Source organism: Pseudoliparis swirei, chromosome 12, assembly GCF_029220125.1.
Source record: "Pseudoliparis swirei isolate HS2019 ecotype Mariana Trench chromosome 12, NWPU_hadal_v1, whole genome shotgun sequence".
Lineage (NCBI taxonomy): Eukaryota > Metazoa > Chordata > Actinopteri > Perciformes > Liparidae > Pseudoliparis > Pseudoliparis swirei.
This window is the reverse complement of record NC_079399.1, coordinates 8,421,922-8,446,031: the sequence shown is the minus strand read 5'-3', so window position 1 is coordinate 8,446,031 and position 24,110 is coordinate 8,421,922. Positions and strand designations below refer to the sequence as shown.

Below are 24,110 nucleotides of genomic sequence, written 5' to 3'. Positions count from 1 at the left end.
ACACGAGAACTATCGAGTGACGAAAGTTGTGCAATCCATGTTTCTTCAGCTGGGGCACATTGCCAAAAGTGGGATTTTACTTTCATCTGTGAAACTTGCAAGGTGTTTATTTCTTCACGGCTTGATTTTCGCTGCATTATTGCCAATACTTTACAATACGAAAAATATATTTTTCTAATTGTTCTAATTATTTAATTTGATTAGTATTCCAGCTTCTTCCTACAATGAGTTGACCTTAGTTATTTAAAAGACCACTTGCTAGCAGTACTTTTGGTTGTATTATATAATAATCATTAATATTACAAGGTCAAATTACAACCACACCCATTCTTATGACATTTTATTTTAAACCGCAGGAAAAAGTTCCCCATTGACATGTCATGTCCCAAAAAAATATTTGGGATTAATCACATTTCTACGTGTAAATTGGATGGAGTTACACAATAATACGTTCATGTTCCTGAGGGCCCTGAGTGGTTTAACCTGCATGTCCCTCACACTGCGGTCAGTGGCGCCACCTTGTGGAACCTTTGGTGAACTGCATGACGTAGAGCTCGATACATCAATTTGACTTCACGCCATACTGAGCGATACGTGGTCAGACACTAGAGAACTTTCAAGAAGAATGATAATATCCGTATATCCTTTCAACCGTTATAAGGTTCTAAGATATAAACTCTCAATAACGGCCGTTGGTTTCCTGTCGTTAAGCCCGTTAAACTCCACACAGTGACAAGACGCGCTCAGGTAGGCTGCTGGTTTCTCTATTCGGAAGAACACAAACAGTTCGTAAAGCACCTCTCTTTAGAGGTCGCTCTGTTTTAAAGACGAGACCCGAAAGTCGTAGATTAGCGAACTGCTCGCGGCGGACAGAAACGGACGTTTCTTTCGTCATAGTCGCACAACTATCTCTCTCTCTCTCTCTCTCTCTCTCTCTCTCTCTCTCTCTCTCTCTCTCTCTCTCTCTCTCTCTCCATTTTTAGGGTCCTGTGACGTCATGGATCACCGTGAGGATGAGGAGCAGTCACCTGATCGTACAGTCCTGCCCACCGGAAGCCCGGACGTGGTGGAGGAGCCAACCCAGGGTCAAGAGGTCGACAGTGGAGATGAGTGGGACACTGACCTGGAGACAGACAGTAGGTCAACGTGGCCGTACATTCAATGACAGTGGATGCATGGACTCCAACCCCCCCCTCCTCCTCCTCCTCCTCCTCCTCCTCTGTATAGTTGGCACCCATCAGAAGCCGTGTTGGTCCGGTGCGGCGCTGTACCTGCAGTCCTGCCGGGACACGGGCTCGGTCCCCGTGTCCTCCTTCCTCCGTCACCTGGGTGAAGCCGAGCTCAACCTGAACCACTATGGGGTGGGACCTCTGGGAGCCAAAGCTCTGGCCATCGCTCTGCAAGTAGGGGGGGGGGGGGAGGGGCCTAAATCCCTTCATCTATATTCCCTATAACGACATCGTTTGTTTATTGATCACCAAAAATGACCATTATTTGTGTAAAGTAAAGTTCTGCATGGCACATTGAGTGTGTGGTCGTGTTCCAGAATGACCTCACCATCACTAACCTGGAGCTGGAGGACAACGCCCTGGGGGCGGAGGGGGCGCGCCACATGATGGAAATGCTTCAAACGAACATGAGCATCGAGAGTCTGGTAACTATTCTCAAAACTACGAATACATCGGTCCTGAAACGTGTGCCGGGTCCTCGTCCGCCCTGGACGGCAAGAGGAACAATCATTTTTTATTGGACTGGTTCTGTTTTTGCTTAACATGTCTTCACGTCTTCAGAACCTTTCCAACAACAAGCTGCAGCTCGAAGGAGCCGACATCGTCTCCAAAAGGATGTCGAGCAACTTCTACATCAGATCCATCAAGCTGTCAGGTGATCGGCGACGTCTTTCACTGGAGCGCAATAATAATAAGTCAGTTATTTTTAATTTATTTGACTAGTAATTCAATTCATTTCCACTTCTTCCCGTATAGGCAATGGCTTTGATGATTCTGCAGCCCAATACTTTGCTGACGCTTTAGAGGTTCGTACAAAGAAGAATCTGCTGAGTCGTGCCAAAGAACATTCGAGCTCATGAACTCATCTCATCCACTGAACATGTGCAATGAGCGTCAACATGTTTTTATTCTCAGGGAGACCATCTGATCAAAGAGCTGGACCTCAGTCACAACAAGATCGGTGTAACAGGAGCTCAACACCTGGGTCACATGTTAGGTGCAGTAGTTCATCTCTGCCTGGGTGTAACGTGTTGATCTCACAAAGCTCACACACTTAAAAGTCCAACTGAGATATCCGTGATTTACTCTTTTTCTGTAAGAAAAATGCTAATAAAGCTATTCTGCATATTTGTTCTCACCGTACGGCGTGCGGAGCGACCGAGAACCCCATCGGCCCGTCGGCAGGTCACAGGAGTTCAACTAGAATGGTCACTCGGTAGAGCGCATACCTTCGCATATCACAAGATTGGGCATTGAATCATGAACATGTTGGCATTAGTTGCATGCCAATTGGATAAACAATGGTAAAAAGAAGATGTTGACCTTTTCATGACCTTGACCTTTGACCCGATCGATCCCAAAATCTAATCAAATGGTCCCCGGATAATAACCAATCATCCCACCATATTTCATGTGATTCGGTTTAACACTTTTTGAGTTATGCGAGTAACACGCAGACAAATAAATAAATAAATAAATACACGGCGATCAAAACATAACCTTCCGCATTTTCAATGCGAAGGTAATTAGATGACGGCACATATTGTAATTGGTCTGTCCCGTAAATCCCTAAAGTTTAAAGAAATATGTATCAGTCAAAACGAACACTACGGATACATCCTGCATATTTTAATTTAAGTTTGAATTTAAAAAGCCTTTTGTGGGTTCATATTTTGAAATGTATTGTGACCTTTGTTACATTTGTTTGCCCTTTCTCAAAGCCACAAATACGGGCATACAAGTCCTAAATTTGAGCTGGAACCATCTTTGCATGGGCAGCGCGGCGGCTTTGAGTGACGGACTGAAGGTGACGTAACAACATAACAACACAACAACACAACAACAACAACATAACAACGCAACACACTCGGCCACAAGCCTTCAGCGTTTGTTGAACGCTCTCCCGTCATGGCGGTTGGTCACATGTTTCCTCCCTCAGGTGAACTCCACCCTGAAGCAGCTGCTGCTGTCGCACAACGGTTTTGGCCGCATCGAGGCGAAGCCTCTGGGTCAAGCGCTGAAACTGAACAGCACGCTGGAGCTGCTGGACCTCAGCAGCAACCTCGTAGACAACGAGGCCGCGGCCCTCCTCTGCCAGGGCCTGGCCACCAACGACGCCCTGCGGGTCATCAAGGTGAGTCCCGAAGCTCTGGCGCCGTCGGCTTGCGTTTGATCGGCGTTATTGCAACGTGTAAACTCCTGAGTGTTATATCTGTCCAGCTCTCCCATAACCCCCTGACCAGCATCGGAGCTCTGTCGCTGCTCAAAACCATTACGAAAAACACAAATTCAGCCGTGGAGGAGATGGATATTTATGTAAGTGCAGAACAACTGTTTTTCCCATTTGAATTGAAGTATAAATATGAATATGTGCTGATTATATTTGACTGGACTACTATTGATACACTCTGACCATGTATGTGTGTGTGTGTGTGTGTGTGCAGACAGTTTTTGTTTGTGAGAGCTTTGTGGAGCTGTTGGATGAAGCCCGTCAGAGGCGTCCTGGTCTGGCTGTCCGGCACAGCGTCATGAGCTCCGTAACCAGGAACACGTCGGCCCTCGGGGTCTTTCAGGTGAGAGGTCAGGAAGGCAAAGAAAACTGCTGACAGTTAGTTTATAATTGGGGTCAAGAGCTCACAAAAAATCTGAGATCTGTTTTGTTTCATAGAAATTCCTCAAAGAGCGAAATGAGAGCATCGTGGACTTCTTCCAAGCTTTGGATGAAGAAGGAACCATGAACGTGTCCACCGCGGCCTTCAGGAAGGCTGTGAAGGTCAGACTCACAACTCCTCACACGCACTGAAAATATATATTTCTGTGAATATATATATATGAATTATATATATATATATATATATATATCATGAATAAGTACGACAAATCTGTCACAGAAAAAGTACTTAACTTACCGGAGCAGATGTTGTCGTCATGCAGGAAGCGAACGCACCTCTGGATCAGCGGCAGCTCGAGTGGTTGATCGAGAAGTTCGATGAGAACCGCAAATACACCATCGACTTCAGGTGATCCGTGGAGCGTCACTTTAGTCGTCTATTATTTACCATGCGGCCTTTTTCATAAAACAAATCTTTTAAAAATGTTGTTGGTTTTTAAGGGCCAGGTCACCCACATTAAATAGAAAACACTGTTTTGGTTCTATTTTGAAAGCTGAATACATTTTGGATCATTTTTTATCGGTTTATGTAGGAAAACATGTTTTTTTGTGCATCGTTACCTATAAAAATAGTAGTTTGACAAAACCATCTTAACACAAGGTCCACTTACAAGCTTTTTCTAGAGCTCTCAAACAGAGCTCACGCTATTCAGTACACAGTTTGCTCAGTTGTCATGGAGATATGGTTTTATTTGGGTGAAAGTACCCTTTCAGTGTAGTTCGGGTGGATCTTGTGACACTTGTCTCTCTTTGTTGCAGTCAGTTTGCCGAGTTGTCGTAGACGCAGAGACGTACGGCTCCCATGAGGATTGGACATCTACAAATAAAACTTCATGCAGTCTCACTTGATGTCCTCTATATACTAGCAGTGCCTCTTTATGAATTCTTTATTAGCAACATTTGAGTTACTGAAAAGGAGGATTAACTGACATCTCAAACCCGATGGCGATGTGCACCGCTGACAGGTAAAAACAATAACATCTCCTCTCCTCCCAATTCTATCCAGCATGAATACTTGAACCTCTGACACCAACCAGCTGCACCCACCTGAGGCCACAGGGTCCTCCGCCTCATTCTCTCCATCCACAAATAATCTTCTGGTATGACAACAGAACAGAGGAGGAAGAAAAAGAGAGCTGGCGTCCATATCAAAGGAGCGAGAGGAGAACTAGAATAGGGCCAGATGGAAGCTAGTTGTTTTGGGCTCTGAATGAAACCGTTATGAATATGCATCACTGAAGCCGGCGCTGCACCGTGAGTTCATGAAGGGGGGATTGTCTCAAGGCGTCGTATCCCACAGGGCAATTTGTTTCCGTCTGGTGGCTCCAGTGGTAGCGCTCCGTCTCACACACACCTCTTTATTGAATCCTGTGTAAACGGCTTGACACCTAATAGTGAGGGTCACGCGGACAACGCACACCCCGTTTCTATTCAATATGATTATATGTGAGGGGTTCAGGGAAGACGTGGTGGGGTGTGTGTGTGTGTGTGTGTGTAACAACCGCTCACGGCCGTCTCAGTAGAAAAGACGAGGCATAGAAACAAGTTATCTTAAATTAGTTTATTATTAGTTATTAAAAGCCAGAAGCAACTCTCAAACTGGGATGAGTGTTTTTGAGTTGTATTTTTTTCAGCATTTCTTTCCCATAAACTACGTCAACAGAAGTCCCTCTGAACTATGACGAGGCTTCTAAAGTGAAATGTAGTTGTTGAAGAAAACTCCACTGGATTAATTTGAATGCACCTTTTTAATCCTTTCTTCCCCCACCATGACCTCGATGATGACAAATATCTCCATATCAACATCATTATAGATCAATGTTTGCTATGTAACAGGATAACACAACGGGCTGAAGTGGATTTAACTTGTTTAATTTTACGAATAAGTATGACATCTGATTTATGAGGTGCTTCTCAATAATTTTCCGTCTCATCTTTTACTTTAAATCAAACCCACCTCATTTCCTTCATGTTCGTCTCTTCATCCTCTGCCCCCTGAGTGTCCTTCTCCTCTTGTCTCCTCATCCCTTCATTCACTTACTGAAATTATATATTTTTTCAATCACACCGTGCTTGATGCAGTACTCCAACTCGCAGTGCACATTACAGTCGTTGTGGATTAACAGTATGAATACCGGTTACTTAAGATAATTTGAACAATATAAAACAGCAATAAAGATAATAACCTGAACATAAAACACAGTAAAAATAACATACTCCACTTGAAGACTCATTCAATGTTGTGCTTTCAGATAGTCTCGATTGTTTGAACACGTCATGTGCACAAGATATAAACACCAAATATTAGTGGAGCATTTGTTGTCAGGCTCAAGGAAAAGTGTGGAAAAGTCAACTCTGTGACCGTTTCAATCCTTTAACCACATCAAAGTTATTTGGATACCGTAGATTATTCAGGATTTACCATATCTGGACGAGCCTCAGTCAGATTGTGTAATCCTAATATAAACTGGATCCCTCTCATAACCAGCAGGAAGGTATGACATGTGAGTCATGGCAATAATAACTTTAAATGTAAACGGACAATCTTCCACGTTAATATTAAGATCACCTAAAACTCAACGCCTACGTTTTCCAAATTGGACTAAAACACATTTTTTTGTTTAAAACTGAAATAATTAGCCATTTAAAAAAAGGCAGAAAAAAACCCAACAGAATAATTTAGGTAAATGATCCCTCTGATGTGGCTTAATGAAAACAAACAGCTAGCTGCCAATTTCTAATGGGCCATCTTTCATCTGAATGGACACAAAGACTTAAAGCCCACATCTTATTGAGCGGGGCAATTGGAAATTCGCAAATTTGGCCACATTTTGAAGACGAAACCAAAAACCTGCCAACGAACCCTTCAGATATCTATGCACCACTGGCACAGGCGGCCAATTAGCATGATCTCAAAAGCGCTAATGGAATCTTGAGCGGTAATAAAGTAAATAATTAAATTAAAGGAACCCCTTGTCATGGTTTGCTTTATCCAGGCTCATTAGGACCTCCAGTATTCTCATGGTAATCTAATGTTTGTTTTTTGTGTGTGTTCTCATAATGAATTCGGTGTTTTTCCTCCAAACAGTGTTGTTCAGACATTTGTGTAGGTGCTGGCAGAGAAACAAAGACGTACATTAGGACCCTTTGTCCCCCCCCCCCCCCCCCGTGATTATTAAAGTAAACAGAAATACTGAAGGGTCATCACACACAGCTGCACACACTTGAGCCTGTGTTTGTGAAGTGGCAGAAAAGGCCAAGCGTCCCTCAAGACTTTGTCAGAGACGATCCCCTCGCGTGGCGCTTCCCAAGAGGCGAGCGCCGGGCCGGCGCCCGAGGCTTTGAAGGCCGGCCTTCGCTCACAGAATTCATCTGCAGCAGAGAATTCGGGAGACAAAATGAATTTGGCACGAGATAAAATACGTCAAGCTAGACCGGCTGTGAAGACCACCCCCCCGCCTCAGCCTCAGCCTCGTGCTTTCATCACGGCATCGTCATGATCCGGAGTCCGCTCTTCAGAGGGTGAGACTGAAGGTGAAAAGTTCAGTAGACGGTTTTCTCTGGTGCCATTTTCGTGAAATACTTTAAAATGAACATCACATATGACATATTAAAATTTTTGTGTTGTGATCATTAAATTTAAAGCAGGAAACTTAACTTTTGGGAAACTGGAACCTTAAACTTTAAAGATTCATTGATCATCTGGATTGTGAGAAATGAATGGATTAATCAAAAGTGAATGCTTCAACTCTAGTTAGTGAATCATTGTTTGGAATAAATACAGCATGTACAAAGTTTGAAGTAAATGCGCAAGACAACTTTCAGTAAAGAAAACTCTTGATGTTTAATGTTGAAAATTGTTTCTTTAAATAGATACAAGTATTTTATATATATATGGGATAGCACAATGACAATGTCAACATAAAATCCTGTTGCCAATTTTTTGCGTTTTGAACACGACTCCCAGCATATGGAAAACAAACTAATAGTATTTGGCGTTTGTACAGTTTCTGTGTTTTACTCAAAGCTTGGAGCAGTTTGATCAACATTTTGAGACTTTAATAGTCAAAGAATCAGCGAGGCAGTTTTAAAGCAAAATGAAACAGAAAATATATGAATATAATTGGAGTTAGCTCCAACAGTGGCACGCGTTCCCCGTGGCTAGTCCCAATCACTGGCAGGAAAGCAAGAAATTCTGTGTTCACGTTAAAACATCTTGAATTAATTGGCCGTGGAGAGAGAGGCTCGAGGGCACCGACTAACAAACAGGGGAGAAAGTCAGGCGGCCAAATGCTGCCCGGAAAAGCCGTTTACTTTTATGATTACACAAATGTGACAATGCAGCGAGTGTTTATCCACTGCCTCGTATTTTCCTCTGAAGAGCTCCTCGGTCTAGTAACACACCCATGTGAGAGTTATCTTCAACCCTTTCAGCCTGTGTGCCAATTTAGTGTCCCAAGATGTGTAACGTCAATGTTGCTAAACTCAAAATGCAGTAAAAACAATAAATGTTGAAAGATGGCGAGCAAACTTTTTGCTTTGTTAACGCAGCCAGAGCCCATTTTAAGAGCAGTTTCTACAGATGACGCCGTGTATTTTAGCTCGAGTGTGTGAAGTCAACCTCGTTGTCCCCGAGAAGTCTGACCGAACGTTTAAAAAAAAAAAAAAAAAAGGACGGCAAAAGATTTTGTGCGGACTTGTGCGTGTTTTGTCTCGTGGAGTTAATTTTACGCGGCGTAAGAGGAGTAGTGCTAGAAACATCACATGTCCAGAAGCAGCACGCGGGGATCTTCCACCACCGCTTTGATCTTGCGTAGGAAAGTGACCGCTTCTCTGCCGTCGACGAGTCGGTGGTCGTACGTCAGCGCCACGTACATCATGGACCGGATCTCAACCTGCCGGAGCAAAAGAGAGGTTTGGAATTTGGGAAACCAGTAGATCCATAGAAGTATGTCTGATCATGTCCAGGCCGGCTGGTCATGGAGATCCGATCTGTTAGAGACTCAATTAAATTAAATTAAGTTTATTTTATATAGCCCAATATCACAAATTACAAATTTGCCTCAGAGTGCTTTACAATCGGTACACATACGACATCCCTGACCTTTGACCTCACATCGGATCAGGAAAAACTACCCAAGAAATAGAAAAAACCCTTCCACAGGGGTAAAAAAAGGGAAGACACCTTCAGGGGAGCATCAGAGGAGGATCCCTCTCCCCGGATGGACAGATGCAATAGAGGTCATGTGTACAGACTCGTCTCTATGATGCTTCTTCTTGCCACTTTATCAAACCAAACTTTAGTTTTTTGTTGTATGGCGTTTAATAATTTGAACAAAAACCTTCACACTCCATCTGAGCTTTTATAATCAGCTCCACTTTTACAAACCCCAGTAGATCAACTAAAGTCACTCTTCACTCTATTATTAGTGGATCTGGGTTTAACTCATTGAAGGGTTTCTTTTGAAACACACACCATCTGCATCTAAGGACACACAACTCTCACCTTGCCGTTGATGGCCACAGGTCGGTCGAAGATGCCGTGCATGCCCAGGATGGCGGACTGTGGGGGGTTGATGATGGGCGTGCCGAACAAGGAGCCAAACACGCCACCGTTGCTGATGGTGAAGGTGCCTCCATCCATATCTTCAACAGCAATCTGATTGTTGCGAGCCTGAGGCACACAACACACACGGGTTCTCATTTGCGTTACAAATTCAATAGCGATTGGTTTAATTTAAAATTGCACTCTAAAAAGGACAAATATCTGGGAAAGCTGTTGCCTAAAGTTGTTTACCTTTTCTCCCAATGCATTAATGGTTTTCTCAATGTCAGCAAAGTTCATGGTCTCAACGTTACGGATCACCGGTACAACAAGCCCCTAAACAAACACAAGTTGTTCAGGTGTATTCGATGTTAAAAGCTGTGGCTAAATGCTTGTTAACACTAAAATGTAAAGTTGTATAGAACGAAAGTCATACCTTCGGAGTTGACACAGCGACGCTAATATCAACATAATCCCTGTAGACAATCTCTTTGGTTGCATCGTCAATAACTGCAGTAAAAACATTTCGGGAATAAAGTTTGGTAAGAAAATTAAAAAAAGACACACAAACGATAAGACTTGGCTCTGCTGCTCCGGGGAACGTTTTATTTCTTACCGGCATTGACGACGGGCTGGTCAGTCAGAGCGTAAGCAGCAGCCTTCACGAAGGCTGACATGAAACCCAGTTTGATGTTGTGCTTCTTTAAGAAAGCATCCTTATGGATTTTCCTCATGTCCTGAATGTTGCTGAAGCATAAATGAGGAAGTTTTAGAGGATGTGTGTTGTGAGGAAACGTCTTTTAAACAAAAGAAAGAAGTCTGTAGAGTCAAACTAATAGAAATGAGACACTGTCGTGAAAGTGAACACTGAAACTGTGAGCCAGGTGGTTTTGTGCCGAGGCTTTTAGGCCCAACTGGCTACGGTTCAGACCGATGTAAACACGATGAACAAAGGGGAACTAATCGGTTCAGGAGCCGCTGCAGCTTACCCCATGTCCACCTCATTGAAGGTGGTCAACATGGCGCAGGTGGACTGAGCCTCCTTCAGCCTCTGGGCGATCCTCAACCGCATACGGTTCATCTTCACCTGGACAGAAGGAGAACAAACGTCACTATTTCCATATTAATGTATTTTTATTTTGACATGTGAATGAAACACATCAAGTGCGTCTTCAACAGGTGTGTTACCCTGCTTTCTCCTCTCCCTCCTGATGTTAGAGGGGCTGGTGCTGGAGCTGTGGGCTTGATGGCAGAAACTTGGAAGGTGGTAAAACAGAATGTGACAATAAGAGCCAAGCTCAGATACATCCTGCACAATCATATTAAATAAATGCTTTCTGCAGAATGTAGATTTAGACGACAGGAGAAGGAAACACACCAGGTTTGGCTTGCGTGGCCTTTGGTGGCACTGCGGGCACCGGAGGCATTGCAGTGGGCGCTGAGGCTGCAGGTGGAGGGGGCGGGGCTGCAGCCGGCGCCTCTGCTGCTGGTGAGGGAGCAGCTTTGGCGGCGACAGCTGTGGAAACAATTAAAGAAGGACAATGTGGATCTGATGATTCACAACACAAACACACACATTGGGTCTAAATATGCGTCATTGCTGTAATACTTCAATATATATATATTTTTAATGTGTAGATATGCAACACACAACTACAGCAGTCATTTAAAATGTACAGCAGAGTGTAAAAAGAGATGTCTGCTCTGCTCCACAACCAAATCACTGAAATGAATACACAGTACTAACTGAGTTATGCATGTAGTATCAAGCATTGACAATCACATCAGAGGTTTCTTTCATTTAAAACTATCGAAAATGTCATACTGTATATAGGAAAGAGTTTGTGTTAAGACCAAAACACCTTTCTGCTCAAAAAAGTAATGTATCAAATGTATTGTTTTGGTAATGGTGCTGAAACTCAGGTATCACACTGACTATTACATTTTGTTTTGTTTGCCTCAGTGATAAAATGATAACGGATAGTCAACTAAGCTCACCTCCTTTCCGGAGTTTGAAGAGGGGCATCCCTGTTTCTACCCTTTCTCCATCAGGCACCAACAGCTCCTCAATTACGCCAGATGTTGGAGCGGGGACTTGTACCGAGGTCTGAAAGTACAAAATACGGGCGTTTCTTAGGGCTAATTTTTTCCATCTCTCTTTACGAGAGCGAGGGAGAGGGGGGGGGGAAGCATACAAGATGATTTTAGGGCTAATGGGCTTCTTGTTCATACCTTGTCAGTCTCAATCTCACACACCACTTCATCTTCATTCACTGAATCGCCCACAGCTAAAGCATAATCAATAAAAGAGCATGGATTTAATGTGCAGAAATGATTAATTTAAAACACAATGTAATAAAATGTGACACACCTGTGAAATACCAACAACATTACATTTAAAATATGTTGACTAACCTTTCTCCCACCTCACGTCCCCCTCTGAAACTGATTCTGCGAACGCAGGCGTTTTGACCGTGATGACCTCGTCCCCTGGACAAAACAAACAACCGTTGCTTCAACTGAAACACAGAACCGTTGTCTATCATACGTAATGTTGAGAATTGTTGCAATACATACTGTGGACTGCAGATGTCTTGAAATATCTGATGTGGAAGACATTTGCTGAGGGTTGAAATTCACATCTAAATGTCAAGAAAAAAATAAATAAATGACTTGTATTTTTCATCAAATGCAACCTAATTGTGGCTTTAAAATACACACAATACAGATACATATTATATTGCTGGTAAAACCTCTTCAAGCTAATAATTTGCTGCACAGCTGTAAAGCTCAGTTTATGAATTATGAATAAATTAGGCAGCTCTAACACTGACAATGCATCACTGTGCTGAAGAGTAGTTAAACCTGCAGCGGTTACCGAGGATCATTTAAAGACAGACAACAGAACGGGAGCGAGCACTTACGGCCCAGCATCCCTGTAAACTAGCTGGCTGCAGACAGGGAGGCCTGAAGAGGAAAAAAGAAGAGAAAGCAAGAATGAATATCAACAACAACCATTGCATCACCTGAGACTGTAACATGAGGAGTTTTTCTATGAGCTGCAAATAACCACTCGTGAGCTCCTGAGGAATCTCAGACGTTCAACAAGCATCGTGTATTCTGATTGGGACGATCCGCTCACGAAGCTTGTTTATTCATGAGAAACAAAACTCAGGGTGAAGTTTTAGATTTCACATGACCAATGAGGTTCTCAAACCAAGCTGAAGGTCAACTCTACTCCGTCAGAAGCACACTCACCTGCAACACTTTGTCGGACCAGCACATTATTTGCCTGAAAGAATAAAAGGGAAAAATTAGTTTCATATGCATCTATTTATACATGTCGTTTGTGAATTGATAATAGTTTCAACAGCCCCTTAAACTGGCAGTTCCCCATGTGATTAAAACCATCACGCCTGCATCAATTAATACATTTTTGGGGAAAAGTAAGAGAAGTAAACAATTAATGAGCCTACTTAATCTGCTAAAACACTGTGGAAACAGTCAGCATCAGCTTTGTTGGCCATGTGTGTACACATAGATGGAATTTGACTCTCGTCACATTTGATATACAAACAAGATAAACAAAAAATAAATAACTAAAGACACCAGCTTATGTGAACTGTAATTCCTCTAAATAGGTTCACCAGTAACATCCATAGCTTCAACTTCCACTCAAATCGCTGTTTTTTCCAACACTGACTGAGGTTAACCGCGCTGCATGGTGGTATGTTATGAGTCACGTCTCTGGCTATTTTGAGGGCCGGGCCTCTCTTGAAGAAGCCTAGCGAGTTATGGCTGCTTGTCCATTGATGTTTAACAAAAGGAGTTGTTGTTTCTCCAACTTAATCCTAGAGATGTTGGATGCCGGAGGAGGGTGGAGTCGTCAGAAACAGTACACCAATGCATGTACAGGCACGCAGATATTACGTTTATTGTGTTTGGGATTCTCCAACATATTCCCCTTTTAAAATCTCATCTATTCGAGTCTTTTTCTTGGCAAAATTATTATTTCGCAAGATTTTCTTTGTCTTTTGGAGTGTTGTATTGTTATGCACCTTTCACCAAGTCAAATGCCTTGCATGTGTAACGTACTTGGCAATAAACAGTTCTGATGCTGATATTCAATCGCACCAAATGCCTAAACATCACTGAGTAAGCACCTCTCTCCGTGACTCTCTCAACACAAACATGAACGTTGTAGCTGCAGTGTACATAATACCCTGTCAAGTGTAAACACCCCACTGCAGGACACACACGAGCGCCTCCTTGAAGTACGAAACTACACGGATTACTCCCGTGGGGGTTATGTTTCAGCTCCATGGCGTTACCTGCTTAAAGCACCACAGAGACAGCTGGAGCTCGTGCACATGTCAAACATGACATGCTCTATTTCGGTCACGTGAGCGTCCTACAAACACGACCCACTCGCTGACATTAGCAATTGCTAGTTTACTGCAGTGTCAATACAGTTATATAGAAAGCAATACTATATATTCCGTGGGGCACAAGATTAAGACCCCTTTATTAATAGTAGGATAGTTAATTGTATGCTGTTCTCATCTTCTTCTCACACTTGCCGGTCGGTGTCTGACTGTCTGCCCTTGGTAACCCAGGCGAGGCCCTGCTGCTTCACGAGCTAGCTAACGTCTGTTGACCGCTAAGCTATTTCTATTTTAACCGGAAACAAATCGTTTCAGAGTCAATTCGGTTACGTTTCCAACCAACCTGGCTCACCGCGGACAGGGAACGACCGAGCGTCCGGTACGCGCATCTGGACCCCGATAACATAACGCTAGCCGGTAGCCGTGTGTCCCTTAGCTCGGGTTGACAGCAGCTGAAGGAGCAGGACGGAAGCGAGGGCGGTGCAGGTGGGAGAAACCACTGCGGCTGTCCGCGCAGGGGGGCGAGGGGGGGAAGAGTTTGGGGTGGGAGCTGGGACTGTTGAAGGAAAAATAATTCTGAACATCATGAACTAAAAACAGACAAACATCTAGAATATCGAAACATCGAAATTAAAGTTTGTTTTTACATAACACAATAATGACATGTATGTAGAGGAAACTGGACTGTACCACTGCCTGTATTAGGTAACAATCCACACTTTACAATTCTTTTGAATTAATTTCACAATAAATATACACAACACAGCCATACTAGTTCCGAAAAGGATACAAATATAAAAATTAAATACCATTATAATCAATTCCCCATATTAAGAGTGGATTGTCCGATTTAAATCACGTTATTATGTACAGGTAGGATTGGATAGGTTGGCATATTTGACCGCACCTCCTGTTTTGTGGAGGGTCTCTCAGATGGACCACTACAAATCCTTGAGTCAGTCCTCCTCCTGCCAGCCCCAGACCTGCAGCCTCCTCGGGTCCTTTTCGACAGGCAACAGGTGGGTCATATCAAAGGTTTCTGTATGGAGATGTGCTTCTTGTTTTCTGAGCTACACACTTTAGTTTGTACTTGCGTATAAAACTAGTGTGTACGTTGTTTATCTCAACATTTGATCAAGGATAACATTTTTATATAGCCAAACAAACAAAAATACAACTAAAAAGTGAGGAAAATATTTAAAATATTTGAAAAATGACTTGCCTATATACCAAATTAAGTATATCTTTCTTATTTGCACATTATGTATTATTGTGGTTACATTATTTAAAGTTGTATAGTTCAAGTAAATTAAATAGATAGCCAGGAAAAATATTTGACAGATGTTTGTGCAATAACTTGCAACTTTTTTTGCAGGAAGCAATTTAATTGTCTTTATAATGTTTTTTTAAATTCCGTCTTTCTTTTTCACCCAATAAGCATGAACCCAAGTGTTTGGAGCAAAAGTATGTATTCTTCCAGCAGCCCTTTCTTTGACGGCTACCCCGCGGAGCACGTGCCCTCTTTCCAACTGGACCCTGCGCTATTAAATTCAGAAGTTTCAGGTGTTTCTGTGTCCTTACACAAAGACAGCGAGGGCAGAACGATGCCACCGGAGAAGGCTTATTACAGCAGCGATGATGCTCGTTCAAGTTTGATCTGTTCACGCCAGCTGGATCTCAATCCATCAAGAGACAACACCACTGGACATTCGCCTCCTGCATCCAGTTCCTGTGGTTACCACGAGTGGAACTTAAACAGTGGCCATCAAGCAAAGCGTGCCAGAGTAGAACATATCGTCAAAGGCATGACCAGCTCCCATGCTGTGCACCGCACAGACGGGATGACGAGTCCGCACGAGGAGTCAGGTGGCATGCTGGAAAATGAAAGCGTTCAAGACCAGGAGCTCGTGGACAGGAGTGGATCTGGCCGCCGGACGGCGAGGAAGCAGCTTGAGAGTCAGCATCAGCACCTCAGACAGCTCAGAACGAGGTTAAACATGCATGTGGGTGGAGTAACGGACATCCCAGACAGTCAATATCCCACCTGGAGCGATTCTCCCGAAACATCTCCAAGGGACGCATTCACGGATTCATACAGCGAGTTCCAGAGCAGCCCGAGTCGAAAATACCAAGGATGGAAGAAGGTGAAGCTGATGAACTACTTCCAGTCGAAGCCTGAGAGGATAAAGCTGATGGCAGATGTTTTAAAGTACGAATTGAGCAGAGCCGTCAGCAGGAGCGTCGACTCGGTTTTTAAAAGCGTGCCCCTCCTTCAGGCATCTGCAAATGACGAGGGGAACGCGTCTCCTCAGCCACCAGGTGCTGAAGAGGAGAAAGACAAACGTTCCTGTTGTGGGAACGCAGAGACGCGAGGAGTCCCAGGAGTTCAAACCGAAGCTCTGTCCCTGGTGGTACAAAAGCCCCGACTGGAAAGAGACGACCAGTTCATCCTCCATCGCCCCGATCCTCCGGTCCCCTTCAGCCACGACTCGGCTCTGCGCGGAGGTCCAGATCACAGCACTGAACATGCCCTCAGGAGCCCGCGGCGTGACGGCTCTGAAGATGGCCGAGCAAAGTTTGAGAAGCACGGCACGCATTGGAATTCGGTCAAAGTGAGATCGAAGGTCAACTCCAGATCTGTCAGAAGCCCCCAGACTCACGCTGCGTCGGTGGGGAACGTGCTGTTGGAAAGCTCGTCTCTGCCTCGAGTCAAGATGGAGTCGGAAGGCCTGAGGAAGAATAACCTGTACATGCTGAATGTATCCTTGACCTTGACACATTTTGTGTAGTCTAATAATTGATCTTTTATGTTTCCGTGTGGCTTTAAGAAGCAATCAATAGTGACAGAAACTATTTATTTCCCCTTAACATAACAATAACTCTCCCTTTGCTTATTTGAGTTGACGTCGTGTCACAAACCCCCCCCCCCCCCCTCACAGGTATGTGCCATAAAATAAATCTGCTCATTCACAAAAAACATTTTAAAGAGGGCAGCAACTGCACTTTACAGAATCCAATAAATACTGACTTTGATCTTCCAAACGGGCAGAAAGTAGGAGTCTCTCATTACGTTGAGCTGTAATGACTTGTGAGAAAAACGGATCTCAGCTCATTAACCAAGAAAAGTCAGTTTATGTCTCGGATGTGTTTTACGCCTTAACGTCGGTGCGTTCAGGAAGGTCTGACCACGAATCATCTGAAGAAAGCAAAGCACATGTTCTTCTACAGCCGCTACCCGAGCTCTCTGGTCCTGAAGATGTGTTTCTATGATGTGCAGGTGAGAAAATACCACGTGTCATTTTAATACATTACATTTAATTACAACACATACATTTTACTGTCAAAACTAAATATATATGTATATCAGAGGTCGCTGTATTTTGCATTCAAGCCACATTAACACATTTCATGCCGTTTCTGAGAGAAGCTCTTAAACCTAAATCACAAAGCAGTTTGTCGTTGTTCATGTGCTCTTCATGTTTTATGATCCCAAACCAGTTTATCCTTTTAAAATGCATCTTTGTCACCACAGAATAAAGAATCAGTCCCAGGCAAGTTAATAGGTTTTGTATTTTATTTCTCATTGTAATCAAGCCCAGGATTAATAGCTTTACATCATGATTGCATTCCTGTAAACATGCATCAAACATGGCAACATAGAGATGGAGTAAAATAGAATTTATTCACATTTAATTTGCTTTGTTTTTAATACCGTGAAACGCATGCTTTGCAGCTTCTGTCACATAAAGACATTAATTACAATACATCAAATTACGCGCTGATCGTCTCACTTACCCGCGTCTCTCCGTCTCGCCCTCAGTTCACGCGCTGCATCACCTCCCAGCTGATCAAGTGGTTCAGTAACTTCAGGGAGTTCTACTACATCCAGATGGAGAAGTTCGCCCGGCACGCTCTCACGGCGGTGGCCGACGCAAGGAGTCTGACTGTGGGGAGAGAATCAGACCTTTTCAGGGCTCTCAACGTGCACTACAACAAAACCAACGACTTCCAGGTAAACGGACGCTATGATTCCTACTAGGGATATTTTACTGTCATCACGTGATTAAAAAAAAAGATTAACCACCTCCTGCTCGCTGCTTTTAGATTGTAAGTGGATACCATCTCAGATCATATACAGTACATCTTAAAAAGTACCATTTAAATATCTAATATTTTTGCCCTCCAGGTAAACTGATGCTACACTATAATTCTTCTTATTCACATCATACAGTTTTGTTCGTTTGCTTTGGGATCCTCCAGTGAGGTTATTTCATCCTCAGTTTGATCATGTTCAGTCTAACACACCATTTACTTTTGTTAGATGTATGTGTGTGTGTTTGTGTGTGTGTGTTTGACACTTTATATTTTTTTGTCTCAAACCTTACATTTCAAAATTGGGCAATTAGTTTCATCTGCTTTGCTGCATTTGTTACTGGTAAAGTGGCTCATAGTGGCTTTACGAGATGAATTCAATATACCGGTTTCTTAGAATTTGCAGGTTATATAGTACGCAAATTGCTTCAGAAATATGTTCTATTGTTTTGTTTTTCTTCGGATTTTCAAACCGGCACTGGTTATTCGCTGATCAATTTGTAGTTTATAAGTTTGTGCTTCTTCTTTAATATTTCTTAAGCAGAGGCTAAAAAAAAAAAATCTATATATGTAAGGTCCTGCATGTGTCAACACGTGGCTATAAAAGATGTGTTAATACGTGATCATTCCAAGATGATGCACAGATGGACACACAGATATTAAAACACGTGTATCATGAAGCAAAGGCATGAGTAATGTAGTCAGTGTATTTATATGCATTTATAGATGCTGTAATAAAAAAATTCTGAGATTTTCATTTCCTCTTTAATCTGGAAATGTTTAACACATAAACAGTGTTCCCGTTTACATGCGTTATAAATCCCCAGATTATGGACATCAATCACATACTAACCAGACATCATGTGTACTCCTCCAGAGCGCCACATATTTAATATGTAGTCATATAGCTTTAATACTAATTTGACTAACTAGTACAACTACGATACCATGATAACACAGTATCAAAGTACAGTGTGATGAAGTTGAGTTTTAGAAGAATTAAAGTGAACTAAACACTTAAGATTTTAATAATGATTTGCTGCAAAAATGAACATTTCTGAATTTCATCATTTATAAGAGTGAATACCGTCATGATGAAGAAAGACTTGCAGACTATAATGCAAAACCCAGCCTATTAACTAAAGCAGCATTTTGGGAAGTCTTTGTTACAATGCGTATTTCATCTTTTTTTTTGTCTGAAAAGAGTTTGAATATTTACCAATTAATATGGGATTTTACCCCCTTATTTCTTTTTAAGTACAATAATCGAAAACATGAATGCACTTTTAGTGAGGGTTCACTTCAACACAGCTTGAAAGCTGGGTTTCTGCAGGGTCCCCCAGGTTACATTTAAGATACTTTTAATACCACTCAGAAAGCAATTTAATACCAGTTCACGATCATACTGGCTGTTGTATGATTTTTAAATATTTCCCGATCAAACTGAATTCAGTGTTTTTTTTAGGACTGTTTGATCCCGGCAGTTAAAGGACTTTGGACAAGATTGAACATTTTGTCAATTGAAAATAAAATGAATGATGTGATTACACACGGCCTGCAGCGTCTCTACACGAGTTTTCAAACATTCAAGAGCAATAAGCCAAAACACAAAGTTAGCCGTCAACCATTCGGCTGCTATAGCTTTTGTTTTTTTCCCTCCCGAGTGGCAGAGACACCGAACCTTCAAGTGAGGAGTTGTGGTCTCTTATCATGAAACACAAATAATGATGTTAGCAGAGTTGTAAAGTCACGTCGAATGGCTTTGAAATGCTTTGTTCTTGTTGCAGTGTTAGTTCACGGTTTGGTCTCAAGTCAAACCGATGACACAGATGAACAGTGATGTGGAGTCAGAGCATTCCTTGTAAATGTAATATATACAGAATATTAGAAGATTATTCTTTAAAAATTAAAAAATAAAAACAAAAATGTCAAATATTCTGGATTCATTAAAAATCAACTGAAATATTATTCTTTTTTATTGCTTATTATATTATTTAGCTAGAAAACTCAAAAAACTCAAATATCCTATCTCTAAATATTAGAATATCATGAAACTAATAGGGTATTAAACAAACAAAATCAAATAAATAAGTAATAACTTCGAAAACACCAAAAGGGTTTCCTGAGACACACAAACACACTATAAATCTTTTTTTTTTTTTACTTTGGTCTGAGGAAATATTAAAATTTTTTATGAGATTTTAGTTTTTTTTTTCTTGTAATATAATCAGCAATATTTAAAAATAAAAAAAATTTGCAATATTTCAGTTGATTTTGTAATGAATCAATGACATTGACATTTTTTTTTAATTGCATTACAGAAAATAAAGAACTTCATCACAATATTCTAATTTTCTGAGACAGTCCTGTATATACATACATATATATGTATTATATACATAATATATGTATGTATATAATACATGTATATATACATATATATATATATAACACATTGAGTTAAAATAAAGGCCTCAGTAAACTAAGATATTTATGCGTCTTCTAGATTCTAACTATTTTGTTTGCAAAGCTGAGCACAATGAATATCCAAAATAAAAAAGGGTTCATCCTCTGGGGAGCACAGTTCTGCACACAATATTTCATGGCAGATTTAGTCAGAATCTGATCTTTGAACAAGCGAGTTTAGAGGTCACGGGGTCTTTTTATTTGGCGTCCTAAATTAAAATAAAAGTGCAATCTCACAACATTTGTGATTTTTTTATCATCATTAGTAGAGCTGCTCATTTAGTGACAAGTTATGGGAAGGTGGAAAAGCTATTTGACAATTAATTTTCCAGAAACCAACTACGCTTCATGGAAATGCCACATTTCCATCTTCAAATCGTCAGGGAATCAAGGTTAAAAAGGTAAATTGATAATCCCATTTGTATTTAATTTTGGGACCTAGATGATGAATCTGAAACAGCAAAATTATATAACATGTTGCATTCTTATTTTAAAATTTGAAATAAAATTTGATTATCATCAACATCCATAAAGCTGTTGGACCTTTCCTTTTACATGTCAGAAATGCTTAAAATCTCATTATTGAATCCACATTTTGACCCACTTAATGTGTGAAAAATGAAAACACTTATGTGAGATTCATTTTTAATGAATGGCTTTAATACAAATTTATGAGTTGCCTTAAATATAAGAACTTTTAGACAGTTTGTAAGAAGATTCCAGACGTGTCCCAAATAGTCAACAATCAAATTCAGCTCCCTGAGCTGAGGATAAGACATCAGACCAAATTAGCTCATTGCAGATATATTGCTATCAAGGTCTAATTTTCAGGGATTGAGGAACACAAATTTGCTAATTAATAAACAGGGTTATTTTCTGAATTTCCATTCATCATAAAACAATTTAAAGAAAATAAAACAACTAGGCTATTTAAGATTTTCTTTTCTGAGAGCAAAACTGTTCCGAACCACACCGGCACGTCTCCTTGTGTCGTTACGGTCTTTGACATTGAACCACATTTTTAGATTTGATTTTTTATACCTGGCAACATAATACTCCGTACAAACTCCAGTATTGCCACAATTCAACAGTGTGACAGTTCAAACATACGTTTGTAAAAGGTATTCAGAAATATGAAAAACACAGAAAAAAAAGTCTGACGCTTTACATTAAAAATTAATAAAACCAGATTCAGGTATTGATGATGCAGTTTGTTGTTAACCAATAGAACTGGGTTCATATTATTTATTAAACACAGTTCCTTTGCCACGTCTTGACTCACCTTGTTTTTTCCAACCCCGATTCTGTGTTTTACCAGCTGTGAAATATAAACAGTTTGTGTAAAAGGCCTGAACGTGTTTTAAATCTTCTCCTGTGGATTCACAGGTCCCCGACAGATTCGTGGAGGTCGCCGAGCTTACACTGAGAGAATTTTACGTTGCCATTTCGATGGGAAAAGATCGTGATCCGTCGTGGAAGAAAGCGATCTACAAAGTGATCTGTAAACTGGACAGTGACGTGCCAGCTGAATTCAAAAGTCATCCCTCAGGATGAGACCCGACCAGACGACATCATGTGCCACAGTGGTCACGGTCACAATGTGGACTTACTCGTGCCTCGAGTAGCAAACTATTTGGTTTCCAATGAAGCACAGGACATCTTGTACACTAGAATAGTGACGGGCACGCCTGCACATATCCAATCTCAACACATATGGCAGACCGATGTCCGAGTTTATCAAATGCTTTACTGGCTTGTTGCAGCATGAGGTCGTTTGACATTCGTGTTTTTCAATATCACCCGTTATATAGAGCAATAACAGTTTGTATTGTACCGATTGTGAAACTATTTAATCTGTGATTATCTTCAAGTGCAACACGTTTTCTGATTTTTGAGAAGCATTCTTCTTTATTTTGCACAAAGAAAACAAATAAAAGGTCCACACAACAGCAGGAGAAGAAAAACATATTTAATATTCAGCAGAGCTGATTATATGTATGTACAGGATAACATGAACATGACAAGTATTTAGTATTATGACAGTAAATGACGTCTCTCATCCGCTCCTGGAAAACTGTTGTTAAAATAGCTCTTCCATACTCACCATGACGATCCATTCGTCCTTTCTAAATCAAACGTCTTCTCCGGTGGATGTGTGTTGGGTCATAATTGAGGATCCTTGTTTCGTCTTCAGTAACTCCCGTAACAGCGTTTGTAATCCATATAGAAACTCTCATGAGTGAAAATTCTGGAGGATTTGCTTTCAAAGTGCAACGTTTGTAAATGTAAAATGTATCTTAACTGAATACAGCTGCTTACATATTAACCATGATCATTTGGTTTTCTTTGACCGATATGAAGTGTGCACAAAGGCATTTGAAAACTCATCAGCGTTACACTGTCATGAGTAATGAATGAGTCTCAATATTAATTATTGAGCGTCGCAGTCGGAGCAGATATTTCATATAAAACATCAGCAACCAGCTCGTTTTAAAGTTTAACCGACTTCAAAAATAAAAGCAATTCAATTGCATCGTTCATTCTCACTTCACTAGATGTTATTGTTAATTGTGAGCTTTGATAATGTGCATTAGTGGTGCTCACATAGTCGTGGTCAGCTGAATTGTTTTACAGGTAACATATGTATATCTTGTCTTTAAATGTATACACGTGTTAAAACAATGGCAACAAACTGAACTCAAGTGAGACGTACAAATAAAATACTATGAGAATCCACTGTGGGCTGAATTTGTCATTGAGGAAACCAGACGTTTACCACTTGAACCCCAAAGTTCTTGCTTTACTCAGTTGTAAAACCTTAAGCTTTTAAAGATAAATACAAAATCATGAAAAATAAATTGTACTTAAGTTTAAAAACAAAGCGAGGGGTTTTCAGTCGCGAAATCATGCACTCGCATCACACTTGATCTTCTGACACACTCAAGCCTACAAGTCTGTGCAATTACCCCACAGTATGTATTGTTCAATGATTTAAATAAATACAAAATCTAGAGAATGGCAAATGTACCATTATGAGACTGGGAGGAAACAGACAGGTGTAAAACTGGCTTATTTGCACTGAAATTTGCAACGATGTAGGAAATTGTTGGAATTCACTAAACCAACCATTTATTCTTCCCTCTGTTCTCCTAATGTCGCGATACATAGAGATCAACCGGATAACAGCCGGTGTAAACATGTCACAGGGGATGTAAATAGTTATTCAGAAGCCAAACCGATTCAGTTTGAGCACATTCTGCTTCTTCCGAAAGCAAAGACTTTTCGGTCATCGTGTTCCTCAAGAAAGACTCCCCAGGTTGGTGATTTTGTGAAAGTTTTATTGTGTTTTTTTCCAAGTATTCACAGATCAAAAAAAACATTGCGACAGGTAAACAGTACAGAAAGCACGACGAGTAAAAAACAGCAAGAATCGGGTCTGAAGACAGAATACATGACCAGAAGAAGCACAGAGTTATAAACTACAAATCCATCTGCGTGCCGGTTTAAAAATGAGAAGAAGAAAAAAAACTATACTGCATCCTCAATAAAATAACTATGAATTTGATAAGCATCGGTGATATGGACGAGTCTCTCGTTTCACCACAAGTAGCCTAAGCGACGCTGTTTTCACATTCTGGACACCTGCCGAAAGAAGAAGAGATTATTGATATGTTTTTGTGATCAAGTTACACCTTTATGCGTTTAACTTATGTAATAACTAA

At 41.2% G+C, this 24,110-nt stretch overlaps 4 protein-coding genes across 5 annotated transcripts in view; 2 read left to right on the top strand and 2 right to left on the bottom strand.

The window, feature by feature from the left end:
• Nucleotides 1-997: 997 nt before the first annotated feature.
• On the top strand, nt 998-4,712 carry LOC130203009 (leucine-rich repeat-containing protein 74A-like). Its single transcript, XM_056428907.1, has 13 exons — nt 998-1,136; nt 1,228-1,403; nt 1,547-1,654; nt 1,791-1,884; nt 1,986-2,035; nt 2,145-2,226; nt 2,951-3,036; nt 3,169-3,363; nt 3,450-3,545; nt 3,674-3,802; nt 3,898-4,002; nt 4,164-4,249; nt 4,660-4,712. Exons 1-13 carry the CDS (start codon nt 998-1,000, stop codon nt 4,679-4,681), a joined length of 1,368 nt encoding a protein of 455 aa, XP_056284882.1. The 3' UTR covers nt 4,682-4,712.
• Nucleotides 4,713-7,725: 3,013 nt separating this feature from the next.
• Nucleotides 7,726-14,306, bottom strand: LOC130202823 (dihydrolipoyllysine-residue succinyltransferase component of 2-oxoglutarate dehydrogenase complex, mitochondrial-like). 2 transcript variants are annotated; one of them, XM_056428592.1, is made up of 15 exons: nt 14,183-14,306; nt 12,704-12,737; nt 12,370-12,412; nt 12,023-12,087; nt 11,861-11,935; nt 11,678-11,733; nt 11,444-11,552; nt 10,824-10,961; nt 10,634-10,701; nt 10,435-10,532; nt 10,062-10,192; nt 9,882-9,955; nt 9,698-9,781; nt 9,407-9,574; nt 7,726-8,795 (listed from the first exon to the last, which is right to left on the bottom strand). In XM_056428592.1, exons 1-15 carry the CDS (start codon nt 14,234-14,236, stop codon nt 8,661-8,663), a joined length of 1,332 nt encoding a protein of 443 aa, XP_056284567.1. In that variant the 5' UTR covers nt 14,237-14,306; the 3' UTR covers nt 7,726-8,660. The 2 variants fall into 2 exon arrangements, with proteins under 2 accessions (XP_056284567.1, XP_056284566.1); XM_056428591.1 differs by having other exon boundaries at nt 14,174-14,305.
• Nucleotides 14,307-14,577: 271 nt separating this feature from the next.
• Nucleotides 14,578-23,977, top strand: LOC130202311 (prospero homeobox protein 2-like). Its single transcript, XM_056427766.1, has 4 exons — nt 14,578-16,589; nt 17,006-17,107; nt 17,651-17,842; nt 21,775-23,977. The coding sequence occupies exons 1-4, from the start codon at nt 15,270-15,272 to the stop codon at nt 21,940-21,942; spliced, it is 1,782 nt and encodes a 593-aa protein (XP_056283741.1). The 5' UTR covers nt 14,578-15,269; the 3' UTR covers nt 21,943-23,977.
• ylpm1 (YLP motif containing 1) overlaps nt 23,710-24,110 on the bottom strand; it is a 22,947-nt gene continuing 22,546 nt past the window's right edge. The window contains exon 23 of the mRNA XM_056428906.1: nt 23,710-24,030. The gene's annotated coding sequence lies outside the window, so the exon portion shown is untranslated. The remainder of the gene's footprint in view (nt 24,031-24,110) is intronic.